The sequence below is a fragment of the Gymnodraco acuticeps genome, unplaced genomic scaffold, assembly GCF_902827175.1.
Source record: "Gymnodraco acuticeps unplaced genomic scaffold, fGymAcu1.1, whole genome shotgun sequence".
Lineage (NCBI taxonomy): Eukaryota > Metazoa > Chordata > Actinopteri > Perciformes > Bathydraconidae > Gymnodraco > Gymnodraco acuticeps.
In genome coordinates this window covers 1-14,638 of record NW_022991458.1, presented here as the reverse complement: position 1 = coordinate 14,638, position 14,638 = coordinate 1, and the positions used below count along the sequence as shown (strand labels likewise).

Below are 14,638 nucleotides of genomic sequence, written 5' to 3'. Positions count from 1 at the left end.
CAAGTACAGTTTTAGGGACACAAAAGTTAGGGGGGCAGCTGGGGGGGCAAGGCTCTACAGTGGGGGGGCAGCTGGGAGGGCAAGGCTCTACAGTGGGGGGGGGGCAGCTGCCCTTGATGTGTGTGTGTTTTTTAATATAAGATGTGTGTGTGTGTGTGTGTGTGTGTGTGTGTGTGTGTGTGTGTGTGTGTGTGTGTTACAGTTTTGATTTTTAGAGAGGAATCAATCCCCTCCCTTCCTTTTCCTCCCTGTGCTCTATGATGTATTCCTGAGGCCAGTTCACACACGTCTGATTGAAATGACAGCTGGTGGGAAACAGACGTCCACTCAGGGGACACAAAACATCAAAAGCTGCGACAAAGAAATCTTCACTGATATCCTGCAGACTCTAAGATATTCAATTCCCCCCTAACTGTGTGCATTCAATAAAGAGGACTCTACTAATCCATGGAGTCCACTTAAGCCTTGTGTGTGTGTGTGTGTGTGTGTGTGTGTGTGTGTGTGTGTGTGTGTGTGTGTGTGTGTGTGTGTGTGTGTGTGTGTGTGTGTGTGTGTGTGTGTGTGTGTGTGTGTGTGTGTGTGTGTCTGTGTGTGTGTGTGTGTGTGTGTGTGTGTGTGTGTGTGTGTGTGTGTGTGTGTGTGTGTGTGTTCACAGAATCCCAAGGACATGAGAGATTGATTGTCTGATTGATTAGATTTGTCTCCCTGCCTCTCGGTGGTTCCTCTCGTTGCTTAATGGGCTCATACGGAGCGATGTGCAGACATATGAGCGTTAGTTATTCAGATGGACTTGTTAGACTCAGTGTTACAGTACCTGCCGCCGAAGAGCTGCATGCCAAGCAGGGCGAAGACGAGGATGAAGAGGAAGAGGAGGAAGATGAGGGAGATGATGGACTTCATGGAGGCCATCAGAGAGACCACCAGGTTTCTCAGAGACGCCCAGTACCTTCACGGTCACAGAATAACAAGATGTGAAAATGTGGTATATGTATATTTTGCTCGAACTTTTTTTGGACACATTTTTCAAATTAGGAAACTGAACTGTTGCAAGTGTTTGAATTGGATTTTAATTGGAGGATGAAACCCTCTTTAATGGTCACACATGCAGAGCACACAGCACACAGTGACATTTGGCCTCTGCATTTAACCCATCCTAGAACCAGGAGTCTAGTACTAGGAGCAGTGGGCAGCTATTGTACAGCGCCCGGGGAGCAATGGGAGTGAGGGGGGAGGGGGGTGTCAACTACTGTCACAAACTGGATGAATGTGAAGTATTTTGTTAAAGGAGGACGAAAGCGTAATCAAGGAGCACTATTGGAGTGACTTTGATGGTTATTGGACTCAGGATTAATTCATTTGGATTCCCGCTGTGTGAAGAAATTAAAGGACGGCGGAAGTGGAAACAATTCACAAAGGGATTAAACTGTTTAAAACACATGCTCAAAGTAAGATGGATTTTGCCGATGTGTTTATGTGGATTCAAAAGTCGTAAATAATCTACAAAATGGAGGAGACCGATCTGATCGGAGCGACTGTGACAAATAATCCAACTGAAACCGGCATGGACAATGACTATGTTTTAAACATGCGCTTATCCAGACAAACCCGGTTTGGACACTTTACGGGCAGAAGAAACATTTCTGTCTTTTTATGCCTTTAATACTAACTTGAATTTGTATTCAAATTAATTAATCAATTATTTTTTATATTTTATTGTAACGTATAGACAAGGCTTTTAGTGACAATCATGTATTGCGTTACAATTACATGTAAAAAAAAAATCTAAATATGATATTTGGCCTCAAATCATCTGGGGCCTGGCGCCCCCCCCCTGCAATCTTTGGCGCCCCCCCAAGAGGGGCGCACCCCCCAGGTTGGGAACCACTGGATTAGAGGATTGTTTAATTACAAATAATTGGCTGCTAGTTTATTTACTTTGATGTGTTTTCCTCCTTTTAGAATGCTGATACTTATTTCTAGCTCAATTATATATGATTGTATTAATGTGTACTCTTCCATTTAACAAGTTATACATATTTCACTTTTTATCTGAACTGTCCCTTTGCTGTATTAACACTACATTTGTATTATTATTTTTAAGCGGATTAAATATACAACTTTGCTGCATGTAATTTAAATATATACAGGGCATGTATTTCGATTTTAAGCCTATAGTTTTTTGGGGGGATTTCATTATGACTTTTTCTTGTTTTAGGGTGCATGCTGCACGTGTCTATACTTAAAAAATACATATTTTAAAATTATTTTAATGTAAAAAGAATCCCCGAAAAAAAGACTGAAATACTCCACACTGTAGATACTATAAAGAGGTTTCTTCAGATGGAAACTGTTGGGAAATACTAAATGTCCTCTTCCAATATCAGAGTCCACATGCTAACAAAGGTATCAACTGTAGCTGTGAACATGACAGGATGTGTGATTACCTAGAAGAGCACCAGGACTGTTTGAGGCAGATGATAGCTATGTGATTAACATGATGATTCAGCCTCTATGGAGAGAGACATCAAGCATGCTCATTTCTGACGTGGAGCTCATCTGAAGTAAACATTGAATACTGCTTTCTATTCCTCCATCTTGTGACTGTGTAACTCCCTCTCTTGGATATCAGCATGTGAAGGACACTGTTCAGGAACTAGTTGATGCTCTGTATGTGACGACTACTTCCATTCTGGAGAGGATCACAGATACATGGATCCTGAGGTCGGAAACCAGGGATTATTAACATCTTTAAGTATTCAGGAAAAGTCAGAATTTTGAGAAAAAGTCAGAATTTTGAAATCTTGAGAAAAAAGTCAGAATTTTTAGATTTTTCCAGAGTTTTCCAGATTTTTTTTTGAGTTTCTAAGAAAAAAGCCAACATTTCGAGAAAGTCCAGAGTCCACATGATAACAAAGGTATATTTTTGAGAATTTTGAGAAAAAGTTAGAATTTTGAGGAAAAAGTCAGAATGTTTAGATTTTGAGAAAAAGTCAACATTTTTAGAATTTTGTGAAAAAGTCAATTTTTTTTAGAAAAAGTCAGAATTTTGATGAAAAAGTCAGAATTTTGAGGAAAAAGTTAGAATTTTGAGAAAAAGTCAGTTTTGAGGAAAAAGTCAGAATGTTTAGATTTTGAGAAAAAGTCAACATTTTTAGAATTTTGTGAAAAAGTCAGAATTTTGATGAAAAATTCAGAATTTTGAGAAAAAAGTCAGAATTTTTTTATTTTTAGGAAAAAGTCAGGATTTTGAGTTTCTGAGAAAAAAGCCAACATTTTGAGAATGTCCAGAATCCACATGATAACAAAGGTATATTTTTGAGAATTTCAGAAAAAGTCAGAATTTTGAGGAAAAAGTCAGAATGTTTAGATTTTGAGAAAAAAGTCAGAATTTTTAGATTTTTCCAGAGTTTTCCAGATTTTTTTTTGAGTTTCTAAGAAAAAAGCCAACATTTCGAGAAAGTCCAGAGTCCACATGATAACAAAGGTATATTTTTGAGAATTTTGAGAAAAAGTTAGAATTTTGAGGAAAAAGTCAGAATGTTTAGATTTTGAGAAAAAGTCAACATTTTTAGAATTTTGTGAAAAAGTCAATTTTTTTAGAAAAAGTCAGAATTTTGATGAAAAAGTCAGAATTTTGAGGAAAAAGTTAGAATTTTGAGAAAAAGTCAGTTTTGAGGAAAAAGTCAGAATGTTTAGATTTTGAGAAAAAGTCAACATTTTTAGAATTTTGTGAAAAAGTCAGAATTTTGATGAAAAATTCAGAATTTTGAGAAAAAAGTCAGAATTTTTTTATTTTTAGGAAAAAGTCAGGATTTTGAGTTTCTGAGAAAAAAGCCAACATTTTGAGAATGTCCAGAATCCACATGATAACAAAGGTATATTTTTGAGAATTTCAGAAAAAGTCAGAATTTTATGAAAAAGTAAATTTGTTTAGAAAAAGTAAATTTTAAAAAAAAGTCAGAATTTTGATGAAAAATTCAGAATTTTGAGGAAAACATGTGATGTGATGACTACTTCCATTCTGGAGAGGATCACAGATACATGGATCCTGAGTTTGAAGCTCAAGCCGGGGACCAGTGAGATCTTTCTAACACAAACAGGACGTCTGCAGGACTCACTTTGTGATTTTGAAGATCCGCAGCAGACGGAGAGCTCTCAGGACGCTGATCCCAAACGAGGTGCCGGGTCTGAAGAAACCCCACAGCACCTCGAAGATACTGCCCACGATCACCTGCAGAATATAATATATATGTTGGAGTTTTGTAGAATGAATACAAATATAAAAATATATATACAAAGGGTTGATGCTGCATAATTTCATCAAACAAAATGGTTCGTGAAGAAGATGTAACAAACACAGATACAAAGGGACGAAGATGCATAATTTAAGGACACAAGCAGATGGTTTTTTGTGGAATAAATAATAAATGTAGATAAGGAGACGGAGAACTGACACTGCAGTCGAAGCGGTTGAAGGACGAGTGGAAGTAAAGACGAGGACCCAAGCTGTACATCTTCAGAAACATCTCCGTGAGGAACAGAGCGAGGAACAGGAACTCTGCATAGTCTGGAACAACAACAATACATAACGTGTTAGACTGTGACACGTCAATACTGTGGAAAATCCCCACAGGAGCAATTTGGGTGCATGCTGACTGCAGTGGGGTTTGAACCTGTGACCCCCTGCTCCCAACACCAACGCTCTAGTCCACTGCGCCACAGCCTCCCCAACAATAAGAATGCCTATTCTACACTTACAAAGACATCTATACGAGGAAGCGAGACATGTTCAAGCCATTTAAATCATTAAGTGGTGGATAGAGCTGAATTAATCTGAATTTAACTCCCCAAATATTGGACTTTAAAATAATGGACAGTAATTCTAAACACCAAGTTGCCTCGTTATTTTGTATCTCTCGGACATTTCTTAAGTATATTGTGCACAAAAAACATGTAAAACTGGCATTTATTTTTCGATTTTTTAAACAAACAACAAAATAAGACAACTTGCCTATTCCTACTTATTTTATTTAACATGTAAATATCTTATATAATATTATAAGAAATATAACAGGCAGCTTTTTGTTTTGATAACTGGAACTCATTAAGGAATTTTCTTTGAGTAGCATTTTTTTGCATATAAAAATGCTAATTAAAGTGGACCTATCATGCTATATTTGAAACATATATTGTAGGGCCATACCTATATAAAACATGTCTGTGAAGTCTTTTTTTCAAAATACCAAACAGATCCTGCATTTTAGCCATGCCTCATTTCGCTCTATTTGCTCTTTTCCAGCCCTGTTTTAGCAAGGGCTGATTCTGTGGCTACAGCGCCACCTACAGGCCTGGCATATGTACTACAGCGTCTCCAGCGCTTTCCAGCGGTCTCTCATTCCCCTGATAGGTGGAGAGTTGCCCATATAGGCGGAGCACCCCTTTTCTGACGTCAGAACAATTCAAATAATAATCAGCTCCGTTTTTAAAGATTTGGGTACGGAGGAAAAGAGAGAGGGTTGTGTTTTCTGACACTTGGTGATTTCCCTGACACACCAGGGACACATGTTCATGTATAAAAGACGTACACAAGTGCATTTTGCATGATAGGTCCCCTTTAAGGTTTAGGTTATTGCGATAGTTATCATCTCTTTATACAACTTAAAAAAACACTTTCTGAAGACATGCAATCATTTGCCATGTCACACCGACTTGTATCTGAAAGTATAATATTAAAAACGTTTTTATTCTACAAAATACCCTAAAAAAAATCGCAGCAATTTACTTTACGACGCATTTCTTATTTTGTGTAGGAGTTTAACTTCTTGTAATCACTTGGAATTAATTGCGGGTTTACCACAAGGTGAGTACTTTCTATTTCCTGCTTCTTCACACAGACTCTCTCCAGTACAGGTTAGCAGTGTTAGCATGCTAATGTAAACACAGACCATATTACGTCCAAAAACACGTCACATTGTTTCTGACAGCGACGTTTCTGATTGGCCCGTGGGTGTAAAGCCCGCCCACATTTGAGTAATGACGTCATATCGGCAGCAAATCTGGATCAGCTCCGATGTTCCCCCGTTTTTAGAGATGTGGGTACGGAGGAAAAGAGAGAGGGTTTATTTCCTGACACTTTGTGAGTCTCCTGACACACCGGGGACTTACCGGGGACACACCGGGGACACACCGGGGACACACCGGGGACTTACCGGGGACACACCGGGGACACACCGGGGACACACCGGGGACTTACCGGGGACACACCGGGGACACACCGGGGACACACCGGGGACTTACCGGGGACACACCTGGGACACACCGGGGACTTACCGGGGACACACCGGGGACACACCGGGGACTTACCGGGGACACACCGGGGACACACCGGGGACTTACCGGGGACACACCGGGGACACACCGGGGACTTACCGGGGACACACCGGGGACTTACCGGGGACACACCGGGGACACACCTGGGACTTACCGGGGACACACCGGGGACTTACCGGGGACACACCGGGGACTTACCGGGGACACACCGGGGACACACCTGGGACTTACCGGGGACACACCGGGGACTTACCGGGGACACACCGGGTACACACCGGGGACTTACCGGGGACACACCGGGGACACACTGGGGACACATCGGGGACACACCGGGGACACATCGGGGACACACCGGGGACACACCGGGGACACACTGGGGACACACCGGGGACACACCGGGGACACACCGGGGACACACCGGGGACACATGGTGATGTAGAAAAGACATTAAAAAGTGCATTTTGCCTGATAGGAGACCTTGAACTCCCTCAGTGTGACTCACAGAGGAAGGTGGAGAGCCACAGCGGCTGGTTGTGATGAACGATGGCGACACAGATAGTGTTCAGAGCCACGAGACCCAGCACCGTCCAGTAGAAGGTTTGAGTCTTCACCACGCGGCGGATGGAGATTCGCAGCAGACGCTCTTTACGCCGGAAAAATGCAGTCGGACCTCGTTTAGCGCTCCGGATACTCGCTCTGTTGATCGGGACGCCTGCGGGACACAGAGAGGGGGAGGTAGTTTAGTTTATAGTGTCGTCGACCCCACTGTCACAAACAACAGGGAATGGGCAGCTTTTAATTGAATACTGACGAATGTAAACCTCATAATATGATCATTTTGAGTTGAGACTATGTACCGTGAAACTGCCTTGAGTTGAACCAAAGGCGCTGGAAATGTTATTCAATGTTGAAATGTATGTAAGACGTGTCTTTGTAAGAAGGGTAGTGTTTTTGTAATGTTTTATTTGTGTTTGTTTCTGCACCTGAACCTCAGTGTAATTTGATCTTGAGAAGTGTTTGGAACTGTAGACATGCGTTTTATTGGATCAAATGTGGCAGCTTTAGCAAACATTACTAATTTCCAGCTGTTGTCCCCGGACAGATGATTATAGACACCTTTTTAAAACCACAATACATCAACAGCATTAGTTATAAAGAAAGGATGAAAGACAAGTAGATGGAGGCGAAAGGATGAAAGAGAACAATACAATGCAAACAACACAGGTTACTACATACCTGTCACATATAGCTCATCACAATCACAGTGTGTGCAGGTCAGTGGCGGCGCTAGGGGGTGGCTACTTGGGCTCAAGCCCCCCGGATGTTTTCTGAAAAGCCCCGAATGTTTGTCTCGCGGGTAATGTGCAGTACCGGAGTCCAACAGAGAGGGAGCAGCTGCGGGGACACTAGCGTGCGTACTACCCCCGCTGCGAGGCTCTGGCGAGTCCACAGTCCACGCTAGCACCCCCCCCCCCCCCCCCCGCCCCCGCTCAACAACTTCAAAATTGTGGCCCGGATCTACAATCCTAAATCCGCCACTGGTGCAGCAACAGAGTGCCAAAGTGCTGTACATCAATAAATATAGAAATAGCAGCATAAATACATTTAGACAAAACCGATAGGACAAAAAACAAATGTAAAACGAGACAGTAAAACCTTACTTATAGCCACACACTGAAAATCTCTCATACAAGTTGTAAAAACACGATGAATGACTTTTTGAAACTCCAAAACTGTTTTCAACACAGTCTCCACATTTGAGAGTAGGGTAAAGACTCCTCTCAGGGCTGGATCAGGCTTACCTAGTTATACCGCTTAAGACTTTCAGGGGGCTTTCATCTTTCCCCCTCTCGTCTTTTACTCCTCCTTCTCCTTCTGTATGATCTCATGTCCAATAAATGCGTCTTACTAACTCTGCATCAGAGTTTCTGTGTCTTTCTAGATCAGAAGTCAGATTTTCGAGATCCTCCAGGATCATCGATCACGCTTATTGTACGTCGCGTTGGATAAAACCGTTAGCTAAATGTAATGTAATTATAATTGTTATGATTTGGAGTGTCATCATATATCTAACATTTACTGCATTTCTTGAGAGAGGGATCACTTCCTGGCTTTTACTTTAGGCTTTAGACTACATGTGTCAAACTCAAGGCCCGGGGGCCAAATCCATGACACTTGGTGGGTTTAATTTCGGCCCGCAGGATAATTTCTAATTCCTATTAGATCTGGCGCTCCGGTATATTGCACGCACACCTTCCCTCCATCCTGAGGGTCTCCTCAGCTCAGAGCCTGAGCCCAAACATTGATGACCTTGCACCCAAGATGAGATGCCAAGTATCTGAGCTAGCATCACAGAGCAGCACACTGAGTTCAATGGATGCTTCCTTCTGCACTTTCTCTCACGACAACAGGGCATGTTTGGTTTTCTCTTAGAGGGGAATCGTTTTGTTGAAGCTGTTGTTGGCCTGTGGAGAAATGTGATCATAAGAAATGACTCTGGAAAAGCTGCAGATAGAGCCATAAGAAATGAATGCAACTGATTATTTAATGTTGTTTTTATAGGCAATCATTGAAGCTTTGTTAGTTCCAGGTTTAATATGTGCAATAAGTTCATTTCAATAAGTTCTGCAATAAACATTGAACCAGTCCGGCCCTCCACTAGCACCCATTTTTTGATTTTGGCCCACTGTGTATTTGAGTTTGACCCCCCTGCTTTACACCCTCTTACTTAACGATCCAGACTCACCCAAAGAGGAGACGTCTCCGTATTGTTCCTCCCCCGTTTGCCCTCGATGCCCGCCATCCATCCCCCTCCTTTTGATGGTGGTGGCTCTCTTCAGCACTGCAGACAACAACAACAACAGGTCAACATCAACAAGAGGAAGACACTCAAAAACACTCTGAGAAGAAACAGGGAACGCATGCGAGGGTAGTGACACAAAGCAGACTTTTGGGCAGCGGGACCACTAATATTTAGCTTTTATCATAGACATTTTGTGACTTTTTGCAGGTAGTTTGTCAACGGATTACAAGCAATTTAGACACCAGGGACTGTAGGTAATATCTCTGAGTACAGCACAGAATTGTTTACAGATCGTTTGGCAACTTTAATCACAAGTTTTTACTCTCGCTCTACAAGAAAAGGAGATTAAATATGTAGAAAACACTGAATAAAGCTTGTTCAGTGGACACAGGTCGGACGGAGCTAAAGGCTAATGGTTCGTCAGTTTGTTTCTATTATTTCGATAATAAAAAAATACTGCTAAAACAACCAAGAGTAAAAGTAGAAGTACTCAGATCTTGTACTTGTACTTAATATTAAACTTTTATCTTAAGATATGTTGTGACTTTTTGCAGGTAGTTTGTCAATATTCAAACAGATTACAAGCTATTTAGACACTGAGGGCAGTAGGTCATATCTCTAGAGCACAGATTTACTCTTCTGTGAGGCGGTAATTGTTTACAGATCGCAACTTGAGACACGAGTTTTTCTTCCTCTACAAAAACAATGCGATTAAATAATATGTGGAAAACACTAATAAAGCCGTTTCAGTGGACACAGGTCGGAGGGAGCTAAAGGTGAACCTACGATTCTGATTTCTGAATCAAACCATTAGGATTACATGTTGGCTCTATACCTGCATACAAGTGACAAATACTTAGGTGTAAGTGTTGCAAACTGATGGAAACTAGAGGGGTTTAATACTAAAATAATATAATAATAACTTTTCTCCAATGACCTTTCCCCTCTCTGTCTGTGTCTGTGTATTCTCTTGTTCCGATTAACCCAGCCAAATCTTTGTTCTTGTTTTGTATCTATATCTACGCCGGGATCCGGAGTCGAGGCTGATCCTCTTGCTGTAGTCCTGTGTCTTGGATCCTCTGTCCTGAGTTCTGGATTAAGTCGTGGACTTCGGGTCGTGGCTGAACCTGTCTCTGCGGTCCTGCCTTGGGTCTCGTCATGCTGCTTCCCTGATGGCTTCCACAGGATTGTAGCTGACATCCTCGTGGATTCATCTTCTTATTACAGACTCATGCATTTCCTAACATTCGGTCTATATGCTGTAAAATGTATTATCTCTTGGATTTACACACGGCATCTATTGCACGTCTGTCCGTCCAGGGGAGAGGGATCCCTCCTCTGTTGCTCTCCCTGAGGTTTCTCCATGTTCCCTTTAAACTGTGGGTTTTCTCTGGAAGTTGTTCCTTGTACGATGTGAGGGTCTAAGGACAGAGGGTCTAAGGACAGAGGGTCTAAGGACAGAGGGTCTAAGGACAGAGGGTCTAAGGATAGAGGGTCTAAGGACAGAGGGTCTGAGGACAGAGGGTCTAAGGACAGAGGGTCTAAGGACAGAGGGTCTAAGGACAGAGGGTCTAAGGACAGAGGGTCTAAGGACAGAGGGTCTGAGGACAGAGGGTCTAAGGACAAAGGGTCTAAGGACAGATGGTCTGAGGACAGAGGGTCTGAGGACAGAGGGTCTAAGGACAGAGGGTCTAAGGACAGAGGGTCTGAGGACAGAGGGTCTAAGGACAGAGGGTCTAAGGACAGAGGGTCTAAGGACAGAGGGTCTAAGGACAGAGGGTCTAAGGACAGAGGGTCTGAGGACAGAGGGTGTCGTTTTTCTCATACTGATATTCTGAACAGTCTGTGTTGTTGTATTTGCTGTAAAGTGTCTCTACTGTAGGCTATTTTTATTTTATGTTCAGCACTTTGGCTCCACCAAAAATCTTTATAAATGTGCTATATAAATAAAACTTGATTTGATTTGATTTGAAAATCCTCTCCTGTTGCTCACAGATTCTGCTTTCACTTGCAGACATGTGTTTACAGAGATAAGCAGTGTGTTCAAATGGCCCAATAGACTGCACAGTGCATGACCACCCTCACATGTCTCAGTGAGGCAGACTCATGATGCAATGCAGAGAGTTTAATCTCTACGAGGATCATCATGTAATCTGAGAGGGAGAGTTGGGCTCATTAACGCTGCGCTGCGATGAGATAAGAATGATCCCTAATGTGTGTGTAATGATCCGAACAGCTGCAAAACCCTTTTCATGATTTCATCAAACCATGCTCCGAGGCGACGTGGCGCTGCATGCATTTCTGTTTCTGAGCCGTGCCGTGCACACATGCTGCGAGTGTGTGTGTGTGTGTGTGTGTGTGTGTGTGTGTGTGTGTGTGTGTGTGTGTGTGTGTGTGTGTGTGTGTGTGTGTGTGTGTGTGTGTGTGTGAGAAGCGTGTGTGTTGTGTTTTCTCCCTGATGATTGTATTCATTCTCTCCTCCTCACACCTTCCTGCTACCTGTGTGATTTCTGAATCTACTTGCAGTCGATATTTGCTCGGGGACTTTGTTTTTAATAAGCTGTTGATCAAACACACACACACACACACACACACACACACACACACACACACACACACACAGCTGCCTTGTCAGACCAATAGTTGCTAAGGAAACCGCAGTGTGCCACCTTTTTATGTTTTTTAATTAAAGCTCTCAGAGTTTATTTATTTAAAATCACAACAGCTGGTCCTATCAGCTGTCAGTGTTTAAAGTCAAAGTGTAATTGTTATACAAGTGACAGAAACAAACCTGTGTGTGTGTGTGCGTGCGTGTGTGTGTGTGTGTGTGTGTGTGGGTGTGTGTGTGTGTGTGTGTGTGTGTGGGTGTGTGTGTGTGTGTGTGTGTGTGTGTGTGTGTGTGTGTGATGATATACACCTGAACATCAGCAGGAGAGGACTCTTTAAAGTAGAGACACTACATACTGATATACACCTGAACATCAGCAGGAGAGGACTCTTTAAAGTAGAGACACTACATGCTGATATACACCTGAACATCAGCAGGAGAGGACTCTTTAAAGTAGAGACACTACATACTGATATACACCTGAACATCAGCAGGAGAGGACTCTTTAAAGTAGAGACACTACATACTGATATACACCTGAACATCAGCAGGAGAGGACTCTTTAAAGTAGAGACACTACATACTGATATACACCTGAACATCAGCAGGAGAGGACTCTTTAAAGTAGAGACACTACATACTGATATACACCTGAACATCAGCAGGAGAGGACTCTTTAAAGTAGAGACACTACATACTGATATACACCTGAACATCAGCAGGAGAGGACTCTTTAAAGTAGAGACACTACATACTGATATACACCTGAACATCAGCAGGAGAGGACTCTTTAAAGTAGAGACACTACATACTGATATACACCTGAACATCAGCAGAGGAGGACTCTTTAAAGTAGAGACACTACATACTGATATACACCTGAACATCAGCAAGAGAGGACTCTTTAAAGTAGAGACACTACATACTGATATACACCTGAACATCAGCAGGAGAGGACTCTTTAAAGTAGAGACACTACATACTGATATACACCTGAACATCAGCAGAGGAGGACTCTTTAAAGTAGAGACACTACATACTGATATACACCTGAACATCAGCAGGAGAGGACTCTTTAAAGTAGAGACACTACATACTGATATACACCTGAACATCAGCAGGAGAGGACTCTTTAAAGTAGAGACACTACATACTGATATACACCTGAACATCAGCAGGAGAGGACTCTTTAAAGTAGAGACTCTACATACTGATATACACCTGAACATCAGCAGAGGAGGACTCTTTAAAGTAGAGACACTACATACTGATATACACCTGAACATCAGCAGGAGAGGACTCTTTAAAGTAGAGACACTACATACTGATATACACCTGAACATCAGCAGGAGAGGACTCTTTAAAGTAGAGACACTACATACTGATATACACCTGAACATCAGCAGGAGAGGACTCTTTAAAGTAGAGACACTACATACTGATATACACCTGAAACAGTGTGTGTGATAGTGTGTGTGATGCAGGTTGCAGGGGGCCGAGCAGAGGACGGTTCTCACCATAGACTCCGCCTGTACTCCAATCAGGGAGGCTCCTGAGAGCTGCCAATCAATCAACATTTAATAAATGTGTTTCTCGTAAACCGGGGACTTTAATCCTCGTAATTGTCTTTTTTTATTGCAAATATATGACTTTATAATCTAAGAATATGCAAATAATTTCTCTCAAACAAAAAACCACAGCTTCTCTGATAGAACGCCAGTATCAAACTGGTCCAGCTGCAGAGACACAATGTGAAGCCTTGTGAGCACAGCAGAAATGTGCATTATGAAACCAGGAAACAGAGATCTCTGCAGACTCACCATCGAGGGCAGAAGGTCCTGAATTCTTATTCTCCTCCGCCAGCATCACTTCCTCTGCAGAGAAGTGAAGGGAATCAGAAATGAGCATCAGAAACGGAAAAGGGAAGTGTGTGTTTGTGTGTTAAAGTTTGATCACTGCTCTACATGGGAGTTACAGAAACCATGATCAGTGCTGCCGTCATCTTCAGTTACGATGCTGTCGCCGTATTGTATTGCATCGTGTCGTACCGTGTATTACCGTGTCGTACCATACCGTACAATATCATACAGCACCGTAACTTACAGTACCGTATATTACTGTACCGTACTGTATGGTAAGGTAGCGTATCGTGTCGTAACGTATCATGTCGTTACGTATGGTGTCGTTACGTATTTTATCGTATCGTAGAATATTGTAGAATATCGTATCGTAGAATATTGTATCGTAGAATATCGTATCGTAGAATATTGTATCGTAGAATATCGTATCGTAGAATATTGTATCGTAGAATATCATATCGTAGAATATCGTATTGTAGAATATCGTATCGTATCGTAAAACATCGTTCCTTATCATGTCGTATCGTGTCGTAACGTATCGTGTCGTAACGTATCGTGTCGTAACGTATCGTGTCGTTACGTATGGTGTCGTTACGTATCTTATCGTATCGTAGAATATTGTATCGTAGAATATTGTATCGTAGAATATCGTATCGTATAGTATCGTAAAGCATCGTTCCTTATCATGTCGTAACGTATGGTGTCGTTACGTAGCTTATCGTAGAATATCGTATCGTAGAATAACGTATCGTAGAATATCGTATCGTAGAATATTGTATCGTAGAATATAGTATCGTAGAATATCGTATCGTATAGTATTGTAAAGCATCGTTCCTTATCATGTCGTAACGTATGGTGTCGTTACGTAGCTTATCGTATCGTAGAATATCGTATCGTAGAATAACGTATCGTAGAATATCGTATCGTAGAATAACGTATCGTAGAATATCGTATCGTAGAATATAGTATCGTAGAATATCGTATCGTAGAATATTGTATCGTAGAATATAGTATCGTAGAATATCGTATCGTATAGTA

General features: G+C 41.9%; 1 protein-coding gene across 1 annotated transcript in view; it reads right to left on the bottom strand.

Moving 5' to 3' along the window:
* The window catches only part of LOC117532976 (voltage-dependent R-type calcium channel subunit alpha-1E-like), a gene marked incomplete at both ends in the record, with an annotated part of 58,796 nt that extends 45,181 nt beyond the window's left edge, over positions 1–13,615 (bottom strand). The window contains 7 exon segments of the mRNA XM_034196598.1: positions 815–946; positions 4,119–4,231; positions 4,455–4,567; positions 6,833–7,042; positions 9,077–9,172; positions 13,259–13,300; positions 13,562–13,615. Of these exon segments, the coding sequence (XP_034052489.1) occupies positions 815–946; positions 4,119–4,231; positions 4,455–4,567; positions 6,833–7,042; positions 9,077–9,172; positions 13,259–13,300; positions 13,562–13,615 (760 nt within the window).
* Positions 13,616–14,638: the final 1,023 nt, after the last annotated feature.